We start from the raw sequence: 23,737 nt of genomic DNA, 5'->3' as shown, positions 1-23,737 counted from the left end.
GGCACCATTTTACCATACAGACAAATCATCAAGCCCTTGTTACCCTGTTATCAACCGAGGTTCTAATGTGAGACCTCTGCGCATTACTCGTTGGACATCGATACTCCTAAACTATAATTTCGAGGTTGAGCACAAGAAAGGTTCCACTAACGTTGTAGCCGATGCTTTTTCTCCTCTACCTGTATTCGACACAGAGGATGGTACTCTGTTTGAAGAAGATGTCGTGTCTCATATAGTAACTCCCTTGTCCAACATTCACCTCCAAGAAGCTACGGCCAATGGCTCTGTTTTGCCCAGCATGTTCAGGTGTACTTTATCATTCCTGGCCATCTGATATCACACCGGAGTTGAAGTCCTATTTTAACATCCACGACCAGTTGTCACTGCACAAGGGAATCCTCTTCAAAGGAGAAAAGATTGTTGTTTCGGAGAGGTTACGGAAACAAGTAATTCAAATCACACACGAAACACACAAGGGGATTTCCAGAACCATCAACGCCACCCGTGACCAATATTGGTGGCCTCTGAAGAATCAAAATATCAAGGTTAAATTCGAGACCTGCACTGTCTTCCACCCCACAAACAAGACTGTAAAGGCAGCGCCTGCACCATTACAACCCGTCCAGTTTCCCTAGCAGCCATGGGAGAAACTCGGACTTGATATCGTTAGACCTCTTGAGCGTGCACTTCCAAGTCAACGGTTTCTCATGTCCTAATCGATTACCACTTGAAGTGGCCAGATATTTGAGCTATAACTTCTGTCCCAACAACGACAGACGTCAACTTCCTTAAGGATGTCTTAGCCCGTGGGGGACTGCCGTCACAGATTGTCGTCAACAACGGAGTTCAATTCCTTTTGCACGAGTTTCAAGAGTACCTCTGCCTCCATGGCATCAAGCATATCAAAATCTTCTTGTACCACTCTCAGGCCAATGGCCAAGTAGAGAGTTTCAACCGAACCCTAAACTCTTGCTTCCAGTTAGCTGCGGTCCGGGGCCGGCAGCTTCCTGACGCTGTCCGCAACTACCTCTAAGTCTATCGTAAAACGTGACACCCAGGAACAGGTCAACCACCCTCGCGTCTACTTCACGGACTAATCCATTGTTAAAGGCTTGATGCACAGGGCTTGCCTACATGACAAGCTCTAGTAACCCTTCCTTCAGAACGGGAACAGCTACCCGCTAAAGTCCACCAGTATCCAGATAACATAAAGTCGTACTCCGACGGTCGTCGAGCTGTAAGACGACCTAAGTTTCAGCCAGGTCAAGCTGTCCGTGTTTTTCAGCCTCGACATCGAGATAAGTTGAAAAGCAGATATTCAGAACCTGAAGTCATCAAAGCCCAGGTCGGGTAAGCCACTTACGACGTTTTCTGGTGGTCGCAAATGAAATTCTGTAAAGTTGGCGAAGGCACCTGTGAAAGTTCAGCAAGGAGAGAATGACGACTTTGCTTTTGACTTGGATGGTGACGATTTTTTTTAATCACCCTGCCGATGCACTTTTATAACTCATCTACATCAAATGCAGGTTCCATTCCAGTGGTGACACAGCCACCGCAAAGGGACTTCCTTGATAATCATGTACTGGTTGAGGAGCCACCATCCCCTGCCATCACTCAAGCGCCTGGTCCGGTGACAGAACCACCACTTAACGCCGCAACGCCTGTTTTTGTTTTGGATCCTGGACAAGCCTGCGCCTAGGGGCCGGGTTCGGCTATTTCAGATCCGGGGCAGTACTTGTCACCGGCTGTTCTTGATGATTCAGCTCTGACCCGCCCCAAAACACCTTCCAGTGGCACAGCATTTCCGATGCAAACCCTAGAAGGCAGCACGAATGAGTGCAGTGATGGTATAGGCCCTGTGAGCGCTCCTCTTGTATTAACCGTTCCAGCTACTTCGAGTGATCCAGCTACAACTCTGCCAGAAAGTCAAGGTCGACCAGTCCGCCAGACACGACCTCCGGATTAGCTCAAAGACTATGTGCAGCTCATCAGTGTTACAAGTTTCTTCCATTCAAAATGGACATATAGATATTTTTTTTATTTCGGTCGTACCGAATAGTACCGAATAGAAGAAGAAGATGATGTTTGCATGACCCGGTGATCGTTCTCACCGTCCGAGGATTTCCCTCGAAAGCAAGAAAAACGTGATCTGGCATACTCCTGCGGACGAAGACTTGATGCCTGGAGTTGTGCTGACCTTGCCATGATCATCTTCGACGGGATATCTTCAAAAGAGCTGGCTGCGGCTTTCTGTCACCGTGAGGCCTAGCCACTCTGACGCTCCAGGAAATGCCTGCGCGACCATCTATGACCAGGTATCGTGGCGTCTCATGCCTTCTCCCACCCTTCCCAGCTGCGGTCTGACTCGGCTTTTTAGATTCGCCGGTAGGTTTACTGTATTGGGTATCCAGCTTCCCTTATTCTGCTCTCAACGCCCGTCGTGCCGTCAGTGTGCAGAGACCGGCAGCCATCCTGACTATCTACCTGCCTCGTTGGCTTGGGTCATTACTTCGCTGCGCTTTTCTCGAGCCTAACGGCAGTACACGTATTTCGCCACCTTTTTGCGCGTCGATTCAACTATGACTCCAACCATCGAGTGTGTGGCGTGTACCAAGTCAGTGGAGACCGATGGAAGGCACATGTCGTGCGCAGACTGCAAAGGTGCTTACCATTTGGGCCAGACTTGTTCCGGTATCGCCGACAAGACGTTCACCACTATGGGTCAGTCTAAGCGTGACAAGTGGAGATGCCGGACGTGCCGTGGGAAAGAGAGTCAAGCGGGACCGCCTGATGGGATCGAAGCCTCGCAGGGTGTGGAGAATCTATCTGCTCAGCTGGCTGCCATGACTGAGAAGCTGGATGGGCTGCTCACCCTGAAAGGAAGTGTAGATTCCCTCCTGTCTCTGTCGGCGCAGCTCAACGAACTCTTATTGGTAAAGCCACTGGTTGAGAGCCTGAGAGAGACAGTCAACGAAATTCAACAGTCCATGGACTTCTTCTCCGCTGACTATGATCGTCTTCTCAAGCTGGCAACAGCCAACGAGCAAACTGGCAAAGGTCTCCAGGACGAACTGTCGCAACTAAAGTCAACTGTGCAGATACAAGCAGCCGAAATCCAGGAGATCCGGGGCGCGCTCAACGACAACGAGCAGCACAGTCGTCTCTCCAACCTCGAAGTGCACGGACTTCCTGTCTCGCCTAAAGAAGACCTATTATCCTTTATTGAGTCTCTCGCGGAAAAGCTGAACATCTCTCACTTCCATAAAACCGATATACTCGCTATACATCGCTTGCCTGCCAAACGTGAAAAGGCCCCGCCGATTCTAATTCGATTTGCTTCGGTCAGCATGAAGGAATCGTGGATGGAAGCGCGGGGAAAGCTTCCCGCACTCAGTCAGGTTGGTCCTTTCCCCAAATTGTACTTAAACGACAACCTGACTCGTGCGAACAAGGAGCTGTTTTGGCAGGCTAGACAGAGAGGCAAGGAGCGAGGCTACAAATTCGTGTGGGTGACAAGGGCTAAGATATACGCCAGAAAGATGGAGGGTTCTCTCCCTGTGAGGATCAACCATAAGTTAGACCTTGAAAAGATTATCTAGTTGCATGACAAACTTCGCTCAGGTTTCAGATTTTTCGTCTTTAAGAAAGTTTCTTGGAGTCTCTCATGACCACTCTTTTTCTGTTTTACATGTTAATATAAGGAGCATACGGAAGCATTGGAATGAATTCGAAATAATTTCAAGGGATATTAGTTCGCTGGTAGATGTCTTTGTTTTAACAGAAATAAGCATTTCCTCTGTTGCTACAGATCAATTTTCTTTACCGGGATATATAGGTAAATTCTACACGCGGTGTTCCGGTCATGGAGGTGGTATCGCGGTTTTCGTGAATGAGAAGTGGTCCATTACTAATATTTCTTTGCACTTCAATCACGCAGAGTGTGTCGCCCTTTCTCTAGGAAACGCGGCAACATCGGTATGTTTTTTGGCAGTCTACAGACCGCCTTCCACGAACGTTGGATCTTTTCTGGAAGAACTTGAATCTTACATAAGTAGTCTCACCATGCATGACCAGTTATGCCTTGTAGGAGATTTTAATATTGACATTTTAAGCACGACCAAATCTACGGTGTGCAAATACTTAACTATCTTGTCAACGCATGGGATAGAGTGCACTATTAATGCTCCAACTCGTGAAGAGTTTCTATTAGACAGACTAGTTTGCTCCTGCATTGACCATATCAACATCAGAACATCTGCGTCGATCGTTAAATCGGCCATTATTACAGAAAAACTCGCTGACCACTACTTTGTGGCCTGTCATTGTTCTTTTGGTAACTTGGCATCGCGCCAACTACCGGGCCGTATTAAAATAACCAGCATAGACCATCGTGCCTTTGATAAGCTAGTCTCGTCATATGACTGGATCGGATTTTTGGAGTCCGTCCACCACAGTGACGTGTATAAAAACTTCGTTCTTTTGTTTGATAAATTCTATAATACCTGTCGGAAAGAGGTGTACATAAAGAAACGTAACCCTGACCTTTTATGGCTAAATACAAATATTTTGACAGCAATTAGCGATAAAAATGCTTTATGGGCTAGATGCCGTCGTTCACCTAACAACGTGCAATTGAAGTCAGACTTTAAATTCCTTCGCAACAAAGTCAACGCAATGATTAGATCTGCCAAACGAAACTACTACCAGAAAAAATTCGCAGAATTTCGTTCAGATGCACGAAAAACTTGGTCCCTGATTAATGAGTTCCGTAGAACTAGCACGCGCTACTCTATCGACGATACGATGAAGCAAAATTTTGGCGGTAATTTATGTCATGTTGTAGAAAATTTCAACGCTTTCTTTGCTACTTTTTCTGGAAAGGCGAGAGATCCACCAACTCCTATTGGTAACACTGTCAGCTCCTCTGCGTTGCTATTCCCACTCCAAGAGACGGATCTGCACTCGATCTTGTTTAGCTTTAAACCAAGCAAGTCGCCTGGAATTGACAACATTCGTCTCTCCGATCTTCGCAGAAATTATGTCAGTCTCAAAGCGGTCCTTCTTTGTATGTTAAACGGCTTTATTGAGGCTAAATCGATTCCCGACGACCTTAAAACATCAATAGTGCGTCCTCTATACAAAGGTGGTGCCAAAAATAACATCGAAAATTATCGACCGATTTCTATTCTACCGATAATCGTGCAGATACTCGAAAAGCATGTGTTTCAGGTAATGACGTCTTTTTTAGATAAATTTAATATATTGTCACCTACTCAGTTTGGATTCGTGCATGGGAAGGGCACGCAGCCCCTTCTGGAAGATTTTTCTGATTATCTTTACTCTGGTTTTGATAACAACGTTGTCACGTCAACACTATTCTTGGACGTATCTAAAGCGTTCGACACCGTTAGTCACTCGTTACTTTTACGTAAACTTCACAGCATAGGCTTCCGTGGCACTTTTTTTTCTTTTTTTGAGAGCTATCTTGACAATCGCTCCCAGCTGGTATCTGCTGGAGGTTTTCAAAGCACACGAACCAAACTAAAATCAGGTGTACCACAAGGTTCAATTTTGTCACCACTTTTGTTTAACATCTTTGTCAATGACATCGCCAGCTATGTACCAGGATGCAAGATCTATCAGTACGCAGATGACACTGTAATCATGTCCCAACATATTAATTACGTAGACTCGATTCGCCAGTTACAGCACCATGCGACTGCGGTCATGGACTGGTTTGAGAAAAACCTAATCGCTATCAATGTAAAGAAAACAAAACTAATGTGTTTCTACAATCCACATAAAACAATCAATCTCAGCATTCCTTTTATTTTACACTCATCTGCTTGTAATCAGTGCGCCTGTGTCCCCTTAGAGTACGCTAGTAGTGTTAAGTACCTTGGTATTTTTTTCGATAGTGGCCTAAAATGGCATGCCCATTTAGCATATATTTGCAAAAAATTAAGGAGCGCCAGCTGCATCTTATATAGATCCAAATGTCTCATGCCTATTTTTGTTCGTAAGGTTATTGCTCATACTCTAGGGTACAGTATCCTTCGGTATGGCATAACAGTTTTTGGTAATTGTTCCGCTTTCTGGAGAGCTAGAATTGACAGCATCCTTAAAGCAATCCTAAAGAGTGTCTCCTATAACATGCAAATACCCGAGGACACCACTCTTTTCGACCTTCTTCAACTGCCTGACTTTCACACCCTCTATGTTCACACAGTTATTTTGAGACATTTCTGGAGCTCTGAATTCAAAGCTTTAAGCTCATCATCTCGTGCCCTCCGACACGTGCAGCCTTTCCAAATACCTCTCGTGCATACCCGATACGGTGAAAGTACGCGAGCATATTACGTTCCAAAGCTTTTCTCACAGCTACCGCCCGAGCTTCTAGGCCTTACTTCGCTCCGTAAACTTAAGAAATCACTTAGAAGTATGAGTTTTTGATGATCTCTGTTTTACTTTGTTTAGTGTTTTCCAGTGTGGGTTTCACATGTTTAGCCTGGACGTTCTGGACAATCGCTCGTTGGACGCCGTGTACTGCAATTTCGTTTTTCGCCTGACTATTTTTTCTTTTCTTTTACACATCAGGCGCGACACTTTGGTCTTCGTGATTATAGTTATTTTTTTATATTAAGTTCTTTTAAACCTTATCTATGTACTTGAATCAGTATTTGGAGGCGTGATTTTGTGTGTTGCATGCACCCAACTGCTGACTTTGACTTTGGGACATTCTAAGGACGTGTGTATGTCAATCTGTCTTATTTCCTTTTGTATACCGGGTAGCAATGTTTAAAGTGTTAATTTTAGGGTAGCATCACACAAGCCTTGTTTTGGCTTTGATGCGCCCGTCACGCAAACAGTGTTGTGCTCCATACAATAAATGTATTATTATTATTATTATTATTATTATTATTATTATGGGAAACTATGAAGAGACATATACAGACCCTAGCTTCTGTGCAGCTTTTGTAATGAACAGTTTTTTTTTCTCTCTTTCTTTGTTGACTTTTCACGGCGATGGGCAAAGACAATCTTTTCAGTACGTTTTTTCCTCATAAGAGAAGGGAAATAAGTGAAATCGAGAAATTGCGTCATTTTGTATGACGTTGAATTTGTTAAATGCGTTGTGACTTTCTCCAGTTTTTTTTGTGTCCTTTTAAGGAAGAAAGAATGTAGTCAATCTTAAATTTGTCTACTCGCTCGTCTAAGCCAAGCAGATAACGCGACTGTGCGCCCTAAAAAAAAAAGGAGGAAAATAAAAAAACGAGCATGGGGCATCGTGCGGGAGATGTCTGCCGAGAGATCGTCGTGTGGTTTGTGTCTGATTCTTTCGTCCGGAATGAGTTCGCTAGACTCGACCTGCTACCGCCGACAGTTTCCAATGGGGTGAGCTGGCTTGGAGCAAGCTGGCTTGGAGCAAGCTGCCCTAGGCTGCGTTAAGATGAACGTTCGGCACAGCAACGTATACTCCATCACTCTAAAAAAAAAAAGGCCCGTGAGTCTACTTTCCCGCACAGCACTCGTACAGCCATTCACCGCAACTTAGGGAGGCAAGTCAGCGAATGACGGTGCCGAAACATATGTTTAGACCAAAAAACGCGTCTGTTGTGACATTGAGCAATGCAAGCGTGACGTTTTGCATTGCTTAATGTCACAACTAACTCAGACTGCGTTTTTTTTTTTTTTTTTTTTAAACATATGTTTCGACATCGTCATTGGCTGAGCTGCCTCCGTAAGCCGCGTTGATTGGCTCTACGAGGTTTGTGCAGCAAAGTTGACGCAAGGGTCTTTTTAGAGTGTAGAAGGTACACCTCGAAAAAATACGAAACCAATCTAAAATTCGAAATTCGCTGGTTACGGGTATCTCTCTAGGGAGGCTTTTTTGTATACCAAGATTTTGCTCCACACACCGGCGAAATAGGACTACATCTTTGTACCGCCACCACATGCGGTGTCGGTGCTGGGAGGAATAAACAATAATCATCTTGTCTTTAAATACGCCTGAACAACAATATCATTGTAAAAGATGCTTGCAGCTACACATGATTGATAAGTCGATAAGTCGATTACATACACAGTGCCAACAACGCTTTCCTTGGTGAGGAACGTTTCCAGTACGATGAAGCTCCATAGCCATCTTGATACAATAGGCTTAGAACGACCCTTTCAAAGCTTCAAATAGTTGAAAGGACCAAAATGGTGATTGCCATGGAAGCAAACCGAGTAGCCAATCGCCTTGTAAGGTTTTTTTCATCAGTATGTTAGAATTTGTTTGTGTCCTTCCAGCAGGCAGGGAAGGTGATGGCGCTACATTCCCACGATCCAGTGGCTTTGCTTACCTCAAGTTATGACCTTCCGATAAAATGACATGTGCGCATCGTGTGCTGCGTGAGAGTAGTTGTGACTAAACACACGGAACTGGGCAGAACAGGTCGTTTCGCGATTTCTCCTAGTCTTTTCTGGCTTCCGTGATTGCACGTTGTGAGTTGCTGTCGCGATGACCGCCGAAGCAAAGCGAAGGAAGTTAAGTTGGTTGTGTCCACAGTGACCGAAACGGCAGCAGGACAGAGCCACAGGTAAAGACGTGAGTCATCATGACGACACATTATATCCGTCTTGCATTGTTTTTCGTGTCGTTTAGGGCGAACAGTTGTCCCAGTACCTCTGTTATTACACGTCGAATCAGGGTGTTTCCTGGGTAACTCTGGACCACGGTTGAAGTAAAATTTAGGAGATGATGCTCTCTCCGACGCTCCGACCACATTATATTCGGCGCACCGAGCGCTTCATTCGCACGGGGATAGATGGCGTCCAAGTATGGGGTCCATCCCAAACCGACCGCTCCGGTTGTTTCTCCCAGCGGTGGTCCCGCATTCCATCGCTCACCGCTTCTTGTTGTATCCACGGTGGAAGAAACACATTTAGGTAATGATTCTCTGTCCAACGCGGCGGCTACATTATGTTCGGCGCACTGAGCGCGCTTCACTCGCACGGGGATAGATGGCGCCCAAGTATGGGATCCCTCCCCAACCGACCGCTCCGGTTGTTTCTCCCAGCGGTGGTCCCGCAATCCCTCGCTCACCGCTTCTTGTTGTACCTCACCGTCGCTACCAAGGCACCAGAGTCCGTAATGTGTGTTCTCTTCCTCCTTCTTCTGATTAACGCACCTGTGATCGGCACAGCACCGAAACAAAACACCGAGGCCAGCCACTGGTCGCACATCACCACCATACCACCACACCGTGAAAAAGACGAGCACGCTACGCTGCCGGTGCCATGGCCGCCGACCTCATACCTCGGCGCCCTCCACGACGCGGAAAGTTACTACTCCTGGTTCGAGGCTAGTTCCGAACGCGATCTGTTCGCTCGCTCCCCGCGGGAAGAGCGGCCAAAGTTATCACCTAAATATGTTTCTACAAACGTGCTCTGAACGCAACCTACGTAACAGCGTAGCTGGTCCTTCCATCGATTTCACGAAGAAGACTCTGCTCTGGAAGGTCGCTCACGCCACGCCGCGCCAGAGTTTGAACGTAATAAATAAAAATCGGGGCAAACCATTCTGAAGTTAATACTTGACTGCTTAAACCCGAGCATTGTGCGCTGAGTTGACACGTGGCACGTCATGACATGTTTACAGCCGCCATATTCAATGACAGTGGTGACAGCTATAGCTCGCTGGATTTGCGAATACCTTTTGTCAAGCTACCTAACCAAAAAAAAAAATGCAGAGAACACAGGCTTAAGTGCAGAGAGAAATTATCGAACTAATCCCGTGACAAACGGACGTGCAAAGTTTCTTAGTGCTTTGAATATTACCTAGTCTTGGTGAAAATGCCACCGGCATGAGGAAGTTAGCTGAACTGGACCTAGTCTACGCGTAAAGACGCGACTGGATGCAGTCGCTACCACTGTTGTCCGTACTCGTTATGAATAAGGTGTCAGCGCTTGGGACTCGGAAGCGAATGCCTTCGGTGACTAAGCGCGAAAAGCTGTGTAAATTGCGTCAAGTGCGTTCGCGAAATACACCCCTAGATGAGGTATCGCGAAACAAAATGTGATATTCATGGCTTATTTTTAACGTTCCACGGGATGCGCTATGCCTACGCCTACTTGTACTAGTCTCGCGTCTCCAGTCTCGTAATCGTCCTCGTCGTCTTCTGCGACTTTTCAATGCTTACCGAAGCGCGGTGCTACCCCCTAAAGGCACAGTATTACACAAAGTACATGTTGAAAGTATGTTAATTTTACACGAAACTTCACATGCAAAAATGTACACAGCCTTGAGTGAATATTAAACACTTTGTTTGGTGGGACAATTGTTGACATGCTTACACGTCTACAGAGGCAGATTTTTGTCAACAGTGTACGGACGACGGCGTCCTAGGAGATTACTGAGAAAAACGCAACTCACATGTGGACATTTGTGACACCAAAGTGACGCAAAACGCGTCTGTCGTCTGTGCTGGCATATCGTAGTGAACAGCTAGGCCATTGGCTGGGCTCAAAGGAGAGCTCGATTTTGGGTTTTATCTTTCTTTTTGCGTGCATACCTTTGAAACATACATTATTTGTTCCAGCACTAGCGCAAAGAGAGTTCATTTTCAAAGGGGCACTACTCGCAATACAATGGATAGTATTGGCGACGAGATGTTTTGGTGGTTCGGGTGAACCCCTGTTATCTTCCAATCCGCGACGTCTCGAAGGCGATAATTGCCCTTCTCCAAACAAGCTGCTGAGCATACGTTGAAAAAGATACTAGTGCCCCATCCAGGCTGAGAGCAACTAGGCGTGTGGCCATTCTTACCGCCGAATTCATAGATCTCACTTCACTCTAACTTAACTTCCAACCAGGATTGTAAAAGTTACTTAAAAATGTACCTAAGATACAGTTACAGTTACTCCTACGAAAAAGTACTTAGGTACGCACCTAGGTACTTTCTTAAAGATGTACCTAGGTACAGGTACAGTTACTTAAAGGGAATTTCTGCTCTATTTTTGATATCTAGAAAACTATGTAGCCCTCTTCAGTATCATATAGGAAGACACGTACCATGTCAAATATTGCGATCTAATTCCGTTTATATATTTAATAAACTGGTCCGCAAACCTTCAAGTGACCCAAGTCGCCGAAATCTGCCAACTCTAGCGTGCGACTTGAGGCGCAATCGTCAGTGCAGTCAATGCGACGGTGTTAGAGCGGCCAACGTTGAGCCACTACGTCAGAGGCATGACTACGTCATTCTCACGTTTTGTTTGTTTTTACTTCTCAGAGCGAAATTGAACGATGTCGTCATGAATTTCTCTTCCCGGTGTTGGCTGAACGGCGTCCACGTGATCACCGTAACGCGGATGCGCTAGTTTGCGCTGCCCTGCGCGCTTATCGGTCTGTTTCTCCGCTCCCCTTCTCTTCTTTTGCCTTCTCCACTTCCCCCTCTCTCCCAGCAACAACCCCGGGCCATCACCGCCCACGCCATGCGAAGCGACCTGCCCGCGTCGCGTGTACTGTCCCTCGCCCCCCCCCCCCCCCCCCCCCCCGAACGTCAGAAGACCACGTGGTTCGACGTGGCGTGGCCATGACTCTGACGACACAAGACCAATGTTGCCTGACGCAACCGAAGTTTCGGTTTCGGTATCAGCTGATGTTTAAATTAGGATTACACAAATAATATTCAATATTTCGCGAATCCGAAGACGTAGAGCTGTTTAGTAGTGCTTCGTGAAATGGAATCGCATGTAAGCCTGAATTTTTCGGAATTGAGCGGAGTTGCCCTTTAAATATACTGTCTTTATTTATCTTCCCCAAATTTGTAAAAATATATTGGAAGTAGAGCTTTTTATGCTAAGGATAAACTAAAAAACGAGTTCGATAAATGTGCTTTTTTGGTGTCAATGCTATGTCCACATCGGTGTTGAGTCCTCACGTGCCTTGTCCCCACGCTCCAATTGGTTCATCGAGGCCACAGCTTCCACTGTTTACCATGTCGCACCGTAACCGCCGAAACTCGCTTGTTGACGTTCTTTCCCTCAGAGCCGGTGCTGACGCCGACGGGCCCAGAAGACGTCGGCCGCATGAAGAGACGCATGAGCCGAGTGCATATGCACCTAACCTTCGCGACGACGAGCGAAAGGCTTCAAGCTTTCTCCTTTTATGTTTTCTTTCGTTAGTCAGTAGAAAAATGTGTTTTTTTTTCTTCTTTCGGAACTTTCTTAGTTTTGATAACTGCAAAATTTAAGTCCGATTTATTGAGTGGAAACTGTATTATATATGCCATGTTAAATTGCTTTACGATTGTAATTATAATTTATTTGTAAATATATCTTATATTGTATTTATGGCAGAACAGTGCCACCACCAGGACAAGATACGGGCAACAGAAACTGCGCACATCGTTCAAGTTATCTCCTCCCTTGTATGGTAATCAGAGGAGCTTCAAGCACGCAATGAAGTCGATTTTGGTTTGGGATGAAGGAAGCAGGTAGCTATTTTTCCAAAACGGAGTTCCAAAGCGAATAAATAAATTGGTGTCGCTAGAACGGTATCGCTAATTCACCGTTCGCTCAAATGAACACCGCCATTCACTAAAGTGTGTCGTTCGATGGAACATCATAGGCGCGGCTTCGTTCGCTAAAACGTCGTTCTATCAAGTCAGTGCCTCCAATGTCGTACCCAACTCAGTGTTAATCACGGTACATGGTAGTGGATTGATACTTCAAGATTTAGTTTCTACCATTTTGACGAAGTGAACAGAAAAGTACCTGTAAAATGTAGCTTCACTTAGTTACAAGTTACTGGAAAATGTACCTAAAATACAAATACAAATACCGAGAAATTGAAGTACCTAGGTCTGTACCTCAGGTACAACAGAAGTACCTAGATACCGATTTCCAGTTACTTGTACCTAGGTACTTTACAACCCTGCTTCCAACGCCCTTGAGTGGGTTTGATTACGTTTCATAAATCCCCCTTCCCTCGAAACGCTCCCTCGTCTCGCACTTCAGTCGAACGTTTCCCCAAAACTTTCAAGTCAGCGGTGGCGCCGTCCTTCAACTCGCCTCAAACACGTCGAGCCTCCCTTTATCGCAAAAGATGGCGGGTTACCCGGGTTACCGGAGCAACGTCGCTCGCAGGATCGCGTCTTTTGAGATCGCTACTCGTGCGTGCCACCTTGTGTTCGGCGTTATGTACCCGCTCGGTCCGTCGGTGCTGCGGCGGAATCTATCGGACCGCCTGAACCCGATGGAGCTGTACAGTGACTCAGTTCCTCGCGAGATATCGCTTTACGAAGGCGAAGGTGAAAGAACTCCTGACGCTGCTGCCTCTGCAGCAAAGCGGCGACAACCGAGGACTGCCGCTCACCCCCCTGCTCCAGTTGCTAGTCACCCTTTGCTTTTACGGCGCCGGCAACTTCCAGACGGTAATGGGAGACCTGGTGCATGTCTCCCAGCCGACTGTCTGCCGCACAGCCAGGACGGTGACGACGCTCATCGCGTCCCGTCGACATACACCGTAGTTGCAGTTATGCTCGTTGCAGAGTCAAATCCAAGCTTTTTTTTTTCTTTTTTTTTTTTTTTTAGACGACGATTTGTTGGTCTTTTTGCATTCGATGATTTTTCTGTATGTAATTACAGGTACCGTCAGTATTCACTTTTCGTAGTCTGTGAACCGCACAGCGGATGCCTTAGCCTCGTGCATTACACGCTACGGAAATCAAAAATGTAAAGGAACAAAAACAGCAAGGAAAGTAAACACGAAAAGGCAACCGAAGGAATTGAAACGGGATATGAAGTAGCCGCAGCGGTGGCGTTGGAACAAGAAAATCGGTAGGGCTTGGAATGGATACAGAATGGATATTAACGGCTATATTGCTGGCTAATTTAGTTTTAAAGAAAAAGTACGCGCTACGTTCGTTTCTGAAATCGCAACATCTATGTTATGTGCTAATTTTTGTTTATAAACACAAATTATGTAAACTCACCAAGAAATTAACTTACTTTTGTGGCCTTAAGCAAAGTATAAATATAAAGTTCTTTTCTACTCTCGCTCCCGGATGCATCTCGTAGGAGGGCTCCCTTCACTTGCTCGAGTGAAAGAGAAGTGCCATTTCAGAATGGTAAACCTCGCTTCAAGTGGAGGCGTCCCTTCAACTGCCCTTCTTTAAGTCGAGGGTCGCCCTTCACTTGGCGGACTTGGCGTGACTCGGAGTGACATCTATGAATTCGGCGGTCAGGCCTATATTGCGCTAGGCTACTGCAGAAACAAAATCTGCGTTGGGGGTGGCCTTGTTTCTCATAATACAAAAAAAAAGTGTTTCGCCAAAGGTTTCAAACAAAGTTTAAGAAAAAAAAACCGCCTAGAATTTTAGTTTTTGGCTTGCCAAGCGGCGTCCCATGAAGAGAAGAAAGCCAGACGGCTCACAATAGACCCTTTCCGAAATTCAGTCTGGCCACTTTGATCACTATCATGCGTGGAACGGCATCTGTGCCATACCAATAGCGGCCTTCTAGTAGCTGATAAAGGAAGACGTTTAAAATGCTCCTAAGCGGGTGTTGCGGGGCCTGTACATTCGGGGAGTCAGTACGACGCGACGTAGAAATGGAACACAAGAGCTACGTGAGCGTTTATTTCTAATAACTCAGATTCAGTCAATCTGTGGGCTGCACACAATCGGCTTTAAAGAACTTTGGTGTATAGAATTTTCTCGATGCATCTAAGTGGGTTGGAGCTTTGTTGTGAGTGCAAGTTCTTCGCCACCATCGAACTGAAAGTGATCAAGAAAGAACTCACACTGAACAATTCCTCGCGTGCCGTTGACTTGCGAAAGTGACGGTGCCGATACAAGTTCATTTCCGCCATTGATATGGCAAAACCTAAATTTCTTTACGAACCACCAGATAGCACTAAATTTCGAAAAGGGTCCATAGATCGATCTCACAGCTAGTTTGGGTACGCCACCGCTGCCGACATGCATCGTGGGAGCTGGAGTCCTTCTGCACGCGCAACAACAACCTTGCTGGAGGTCTGCGCGTGTAGAGCACGAGGTGGCACGAGCTGACTCGTGAACTGGCGTCTGCCTCCTACGAACTACAGTTATGGCGGCGTCACGCATGCGTGGAACGCTTGGTGAGCTCGGTCAACCTTTAGCGATGGTGGTACTGCGGTAGAGTGTACTAACTGCGGTGTGAGACTCGCGCTCCCTAGCTCCTGGATGATCGGCTTCACAATAAAGGTGGTTGCCTACACCTTCTTGGGGTGAAAAAATAAAGTGAGGCCCTACTGCTGCTCGTACAAAACAAAACTAGAATTACTTACACGCCGCAGACCACGCCTTGTACTGCTGTTTTACTAAAGTCCCTTGATAAGATTCGCGCTTACAAGTACCGCCAACCATTGTTGCCGGAACACGCAAGGCACGTGCCACGAGCAAGTGCTCCGCCGCCATTCGCTTCCAAGAGCCGCTCATTTCAGTGCTCTGCCGCCATTTTCTTCCAAGGGCCGCTCGAGACATGACTGTCGTGCACTTGCGCTTTTGACGCTACATGCAAGACAAACGCAAAAACATCGACGGGCTTTACTGTTTTACGACGATCATTTAGATGATAGCCATTTTGATAGGCGCCAGAAATCCCTTTATAGGCCTTGAAAGTTGCGAATAGCTTTGTTAGATTTACCTGCACGTTCTGAACCGGTGCAGAAAAGTGTAGAGCGGTGCACTTCCGGTCGTATATCAATTGACTCCGTAAGTGTGACGTCATGGGTTCAAACAAACCGTTACTAGGGCCGTTGTTATGGACAGATACATGTGGCTAGTTTTCACTACAAAAACCCGATCGGTCAAAAATCGGGAGTAGGATTTAAACTTCTAAAAGTCACAGATGTAGAAAGCTTGAATGTCATATGTGTTTCGACAGAAGTGTGCCGGTAATCGCTTGTTTCTGAAATATTCACGACTGCAACTTCCGGTCGTCACGATGCCTGCAGCAGACGACAAATGCAAGAAGTATGCCATATGCCACACGCCGGCCGGCCAAGCCGGCGCCGTCGTTTAGATCGTGTGAATAAAGACGGTATTCTGATATTGCATTTGTTTGAAATTAAATGAGTTTCAGACACTTATAAGAATTCATAGTGAGGTGCGAGGCAAAATATGGTTTAACAAAATTCCAGGCGTCGATCGAGATGATTGTTTGCTAAAAGATCGCATTGCACCCGTGAGAAAAGCACTTCAAGCAATCGGTTGAGATCCCAAATTTTGTTTACGGACTCGCGCTGTGCGAGGGTCCTTCGTACCTGGTTGTAACCATCGCTGCGATGGTTACTACCAAATCGCGATAGACATGCATTTCTTTAGTAACCAGACAGCCCAACAATAATAATCATTAATGACTTACCTCAATGGCGTACGATTTGTTTCTCATGGAGGTCTGCAATAAGCCGGTAATGCACCTCAGGTCGTCGTCGTAACTGATCTGCATGACGTGGTTTGATTTTACGGCATTTTCACTGGGTTCTTCACAGAAAAAAAAAGAAGAAAAACGCACATTGCGGAGGCTTCTACGGCCATGGCGATGCACTTGTTTTTGTCGCTTGTTTACCGACGCAATTCAATGAAAATGCCCGCTGCAACAGTTGCCAGCAGATCTATCGTGTCGTCTGCTACCAAAGCAAAGCGGAGTGGAATACTTCAGAAATGGCTTTCATTGCTGCAATACGGCACTGACACGACAAGAACATCTTCATAATTAGATATCAAGAAGTTAGGTTGCTTACAAAAAATTATTTACTTACTTGTAAGCAAAAATCTAGCAACATGTGGAGCCTCCATGCATTAGTCCATAGCAACATCCCTAGCAACGGTTTGTTTGGACCCAGACGCCATGTTGTGACGTCATCACTTACAGGGTCAATACACGTACAGAAAGTACACTGTCATGCACTTTTCTATACCTGTGCAGGAGGTGCAGGTAAATAGAACGAAGCTACTGGCTATTCGCGGTGAGAAGCTAGCGATGGGTGCTACCGGTGCTGCTGTTTTCCTCACGGTGGGTGGTGCACGTCCTACCCACGCGGTTATGTTTTATTTTCATAGTACATAGAAGCTTGGCATTGCACGTGCTTCCACCAGCAGAGGAAATTGAAGTATCCCGTTACGAGGTAATATGAAGAACCGAGACAAGACACGTCCGATGGTGTTCCAGGTACGTTTTCAACTGCGCCGCACCACGAGCGCATGTGCAGTCCATATCTTTATTTTCTACCGCAAGTGTAGGCAACGGTGGCGCTAGCTTTCGTATAGCAATCTTAACACTCATTTCTCCTTAGAGAGTAAAGGCTGGTTCACACGGCCCCGACTTCTTTCGTTGCATTACGTAATCTTACGTACAAGCCACCGAGATATATGTGCTTCATATCAAGCGTGGCTACCAATTCGAGGAGGTATACCTGACACTGACATTCGAGACACGAATGTTTCGGAGACTTAGGCGTGATGTAAGAAAGCGGCGCTGTGTGAACCAGCTTTAAAAGATGAACCGAGCTCAACTCCTTACGTTACTTTACAACGAGCCTTGTTTCCTTGGTTGGCACGGTAACTCACCGTCCTAGCTCGTCGTCACCGAAACATTGGTGTTTAAAATGTCGCGTGCCAGGCTATTTCCTTGAATTCTTGAATTGGTAGCCACACTTTATACGAATCAGATATTTACCGGTGACTTGGACATAAGCTTTCGTAACGTAACGTAAAGTAACGGACTTCGCGGCGTGGAATACGTTCGTGATCCACAACAGTTGGGGAAGACAGCAACTTGCTTCGTGACTTGGACGTCGTTTACCTAAAAACGCTGTTCTATGTGTTCCAAGTATATCTTCCGGAATGGACCCGTTGCTCTAGGGCAGGGGGCGCGAGCGCATCCGCAAGACTAGAGTGCCTTCATACACACACGCGCTTTTGCTTGAGTGGTGACATCTCGGCCATTTTTCCGCCCAATCGTTCTTTCTATGCATTTTGAAGTGCGCGCAATCCGGTGTCACTAAGCTCGAGCGCGTAGCTTTGGCTAATGCATAGACGCCATTTTATCGCCCAAGTCACGCACCAAGTGCGCGAGAGCGTCACGCGCTGGCACATTCAGGGTAACAATGGATGTCTTCACCCTGAGACAGACAGACATGTAGGCACCCTACGCAAGACCGGACCACGTTATGATGGCTGAACCATCCAGGTGGCTCTGTAACGTTCGATTTTGCACGTGCCACGTTCGAATGTAAGCGTCTGAAGATGCGCGATAACAAAACCTATAATAAAAATTAAAAAAAAAAAGAAATATGCAGCTCGCGGCCGCAGCGTCCCTTTAAACATTCCTTTCATCTTTGCTTTCTTTCATAGCTTCTGCGACCACGTACGTTTCACTTCACGTGATAGCGAAGCCGAAGCTACTCGCAAAAGCACGTCATCCTGAAAGATGCTCGCACTGCACGAGCGCGCGTGCTTGACAGGGACGCTGAAAGCTCGCAGCTCGCTCTTGTAGCCTCTGCTACTCTGGCACTTAGAATGAAACGGAGTAGAAAAAAACTCTAGTGGGGGAAGCGTGTTGACGCATGCTCGAAACGCGAGCCAAATATTCTATTTTGCTGGCCTGGAGCGCAGCTCAAAACTTGAGAGCTCCGGGCCTATAGACTCTGCCAAGAATACATGACAAGCAAGCAAAAGCCGTTTTCCCTGAACGATGCTCGCGCTGTACGAGCGCACGTGCTTGGCAGAGACACTGAAATTTCGGAGCTCGCACTTGTAGCTTCTAGTACGCTGGAACGGAGTATAAAGAATGCAGTGGGGAAGCGTAATGGCGCATGTCCGAAACGCAACCTACAAATATCCTATTTCGCTCGCCTGGAGAGCTGCTCGAAACTTGAGATCTACGGACCTATGACCACATACGTCTGCCTAGCCCGCCCTCTAGCACACCATATTGGCGTGTTCACTGCTCCTTATTTTATTCTATTCAGGCGGAGAAATGTATGCCATTTTTTTCTCGAATTTTTGATGCAATAACATCGAATAACAAGAAAAAATAAACAAGTTATATTGTTATTAATGACATACCTCATTTGCTTGTTTATGCAGTGCAACACTTACCTAGGTATTACAAGTAAACCAGTGCGGTTTTAAGAACCGGATCATAAGCACTGACATCTTAAGATGTCAGTTTTGCCTTGTGATTCTTTCTTCGTCACTCTCATCCCCTGCCGCCGTAATATAATTGGTTGCAGAGCGATGATAACGTCCATGGAGGCTGGGAGTCGCCTTTTTTCAACTATCAGTGAACCATGGCCAAACTCGATTCGCATGCTTTTTTTTTTTTTAAACAGCTGTTGAAGGAAAAAGCATGCGCATATTTCTGCTTGGGGGAGCTGCAGGCCAACTATACTCTCTGTTCTACCTTGCTGCTTCGCGTGCTGTTTCGCTTGGCCTAATGGTTTACTGTTGTGTCCCTAATCGCATGTCGACATCGGTAAAAACTTCAAGCATGTCTTTTCACTAGTTTCCCCTCCCCAGCGATAAACAGCTAAGTACTGCGTGAGACAAGAGGATACCAAGAGAGAACCTTCTTGTGAGGAATTAATCTTAGTTGCGTGCAGCCGACAATTTATGACAAAGGATTATGTACAGGGATACCATTTAAAGGAGCTAGTCTCTGTAGCCGTGCTCACTGCGTTCGATGGGTCTCCAAAGTGACTGCACCTCATAAAACCCCAAAAAGAACCCGTTTTGAAGCAGTCGGCACCTGCGCCGAAAAGCAGAGCGAAAGGCAGATGTATAAGCTCCCCAAGAGGATTGTGAACAGACCGAGCAAGATAAACGAAACAGCTCCCAAGCACGCGCTCCCATACCCCTGAATGCATTGTCACAGAAAGTTGTCTTTGAGTACAGAATAGTGATACCTCCTACGTTCGTGGCATCGGCACACCTTCCGGACGCAAAGTGGTACTTCCAGTCAGTTCTTCCTTCTAACCATAGGTGCTTTCATGCCTCGCTGTAGAAGCCACAAGACAGCGAGCGCGTATCCGGTTCGACTGGGCTCTAGATTTTATGGAGATGTCTGGATTTCGATGAGATTTGGTCATTCTCAGTTCAGGACACGCCCGTCACACGGTTCCTGTTATGTGTCTATGTAATCAAAGCTATTGGTGCACGGGCTCTCTCGCACCCCGTTGAGCGCCGATAAACGATGCGCGCACGCACGATTCGTTTCTCGCGAAATGTCACAGAGAGTTTTCCGCGAAAGTAGCGACACGATCGCCGGGTTCGCAGCTTGCATCCGGTATCTTTCGATCGTCTACCACTTTACATAATCTATAAAGAGTCCCCTACGTTACAACATATAAATAAGGACCTCGAATGGGCGCGGTTTTCTTATTGCAATTTGATGTTGACGTTCTCCCTGGCGTCTGTCCCGTCGAGACTACTAAATCGATCAAAGAGCCACTGCGAGCGAGTTCTTCCCAGCTGCTTTGAGAGCGCACGTCATCCTCACTCTATCCCACGAAAAAAACGGATATCATTTATAGCGCACAAAGTTTGCCCCGATTATAATTTTCGCGGAGCCACAAGGAACATCGAGTAATACATGCTCTGAAGATAACATTGGCTACCAAATGAGTTTGGGAGGACGCATTCACAATCTCTCCTGGGAACTGAGCAATCCCGACAGCAGAAACGCAGTTAAAACAGCATGGTGAAGGCGTCACGATAAAAAGGTGAAACAAAAGATATTATTTATATTTGTTACTGAAGTCGCTGAGAGCTTCAGAAGCTCAGGGCTATTATGTCCCAGCGTAATTCCTTCACGCGTGCTTCGTTCTTCGGCGTTCTTATAGCGCATGCCATATCTCATAGGCTAAGAAGCGAAAATAAGACACTGAACTCGCCACGCAATCTGCTCTTTACATAATTACGAAAAGTATAGATACTTACTTGTTTTTCTGACGTTCGAAAATATTACATCGCAGAAGTTTGAAGAGTGGCTACTTCTGCAGCTTTACAAATTAAGAAAAAAAAATTATTCTGTTTTTTTTTTTTTAAGTTTCCACCTAACCATGGTATTCGATGCCCGACGTTTTGAGGTCAATCTTGATGCACCGCGCGTCATTTTTTTTTTGATTGAACGCCAGCTGACGTCAAACTGAAAGACAGCGCCGATAGAAGCAACTACACAGGGTGTTGCACCAAGGATTGAGATTAATTTAACAGAGGGGCATCTAAAACACATTTAAAAAAAAAAAAATATTTCTTCGCGAGAACGTTATCGACCGCGGCGAACGTTAGGTAGAAGATAAAAAGTGATATTTAGCAAGTTAACTACCTAATATCTAAAAATTTACTTTTGAAATATTTGACTTAGCTGCAAGTTTGCGATCAGAGATGCGTTGCCGGTCGTCGAATTATGCCTCAGTTGTTGTTCAAATAAAAAATAAATATATACTAATGAGACAAATATTCAATCACATCTCTAAGCATATCATATGCATACATCTTCGCTGAAGCCGCACCCATGTATTACGCAGAGTCTAATCAAAATACCTACCTTGACACCAGTGTTCCAATCTAAATAAAACCGCCACCGTGCGACATAGATTCTCAAAAAAAAGGTCAGTGAGTGCACTTTTCTGCAGAACACGCAGGCAGCCAAGTATGGCGAACAATGGAAGGATCCCAGCGAGGGACAAAGTTTGGAATACGAATAAACTAAAGAAATGCGATGTGCGCAGGGGCTATGAACATAAGTGTTGCCATCTGGACTTCGCGCACATGGCAATTTTCGAACCTCATAGTATTTTCAGCTTAGTAATTCGCATGTATCGTTGTATTATTTTCCGCCGTGGTTGGCAATCTTCGTGTCGTGCAGAACACCGAGCTCACGTATGCTTTATTAGGTTGTAGGCTTGGCATGCTGATGTGCTCAGCACATCAGCTTAGCGATTATGCTCCAGTCCCACTAGAGCGGAAACAAAAACAAGTACGTTGACGAGTGCAGCACGCACCCGAATACACTCTTGACACACTTGCAATTACTCGTGCTTGCTTTATGAGCACCGAGAGACTGCAAGCCTGCCAAAGGTACCTTCACGCGCATTGTGCGGGTGTTTGAGGCATGTCGGTGTCGGCTGTTGTTGTTTGTGGCTTTAGTGGGGCTCGGGAATTCATAACTGTCAAATATTCCTTTTTGTATCATTATTTTCTGGCGTAACGGCCCTCCAATTATTCCCCTTGGGTTATGAAGGTACACGTACAAATAAGTGAACAAAATATGGCACTGGCGGACTGCCTTCCCGCTTTCAAATATCTATATAGCGAAACTTCGCCTGGAACCTGCGGACGTGGTATCAGTATCTTTAGCGGCAGTATCTTTAGCTTTTTTTTAAATAGCGTAGAAGGTACAAGTTAGATAGCGTAGAAGGAAAAGAAAGCTCACCCATCTGCGCTGCTGTCAACCGAACACGGGTTGTAACTTCCTGGGAGCAGCTGCGTAGCGACTCAACGCGACACGACTGACCGATAACTCAATGAGGCACTCGGCACCCGATTCTGGAAGTGATACGCTGGCAGACCGGCGAGATACGACACAGCCGGCAGACGCGCAATCACGGGGTGATGTTTCCAAGGCGATAAGTAAGGGTCAGAACGCGACAGCCAAAAGATGCGTTCCTGGCAGTGTGGAAACAGGACACCAAAGGTCATCTGCGAGGAAGCTGAAACATATCTCTAGACACTTTCTCCCCTGTATTTTTTAAAATTGATTAATGCTATAGCGCGGTGTAATTTATACATTATATATCACGATGGTCTTAGGTGTACGATGATTTAATGTTGTCGGGAGTTTTAATGCAGGTAGACAGAGTGACAGTTCGGAAGAGTCAGCTAAAAAGCAGCGAGCTTCAAGGAACGTCAGTCTCGACTCAGACGAGTCTTGATTGACACGCATGAGTTCTGTTCGGTGGCTGTCGAGGGATTGCGAGAAGCCATGGATGAAAGAGAACGTCGAAGTTGCTCTTGTAAAGAATGCCGTCGCGGAGTTCAAAGAGCTTTTGCATGGCGCACGGCGCGTCGACTTGAGGGCTTATGGTTCCAAGTGGGCAAGCAATTATCTGACCTAACATATTGTCTCTCGTCACTCTATGTAAAGTTCCCAGAACCCGTTTTTTTTTATTTGAAGGTTTTAACGCTCATAGCCCAGTGTGGTGCAGTGGAATATGTGATACACGAGGATCAAGAATTGAACAATTGTTTTTTCCACGACTTTATGCTCGCTCAAAAACAACTCAGATGCCGCATATTCTAGCGCTCTAATCCGCTCATTCATCTCCATTGATCGCTAGTTTAGTGACCCATGATTATTTCGTCTCTTCTCATGGGGAGTCAATCGTAACCCACATTGAAGTGAACATTTTTCCGTAATATTAAGTCGCGTTGATCGTGCAGTAACCCTTCTAGCCTCGTCTCACTACAGCGACAAACACCGCGGTTTTTGTCCGACGACACCACAAAGTTCCGTGTCGCCGATGCTGTCCCACTGCAACGACCAACACCCGCGACAATCACCGACAAGCGACGACAAACGATCGACGACGGACGAGTTCTTGTCTGTCGTTGGACTTGAAGCGAACAAGCAGTCCCACTGAAGAACATCTCTGGGAGACAAACTTACAGCCGAATTCATAAACGGGCCTCGACTCAAA

At 46.1% G+C, this 23,737-nt stretch overlaps 1 protein-coding gene across 1 annotated transcript in view; it reads right to left on the bottom strand.

Annotated features, from left to right (window-relative positions):
- Window positions 1-22,571, bottom strand: part of LOC8028176 (plasma alpha-L-fucosidase) — an 83,860-nt gene extending 61,289 nt beyond the window's left edge. The window contains exon 1 of the mRNA XM_040213220.3: window positions 22,474-22,571. Within this exon, the coding sequence (XP_040069154.3) occupies window positions 22,474-22,477 (4 nt within the window). The 5' untranslated portion in view covers window positions 22,478-22,571. The remainder of the gene's footprint in view (window positions 1-22,473) is intronic.
- Between the last annotated feature and the right edge of the window lie 1,166 nt (window positions 22,572-23,737).

Source organism: Ixodes scapularis, unplaced genomic scaffold (assembly GCF_016920785.2).
Source record: "Ixodes scapularis isolate PalLabHiFi unplaced genomic scaffold, ASM1692078v2 PGA_scaffold3__209_contigs__length_174095766, whole genome shotgun sequence".
NCBI classification, from domain to species: domain Eukaryota; kingdom Metazoa; phylum Arthropoda; class Arachnida; order Ixodida; family Ixodidae; genus Ixodes; species Ixodes scapularis.
This window is presented reverse-complemented; position numbering and strand designations above follow the sequence as displayed.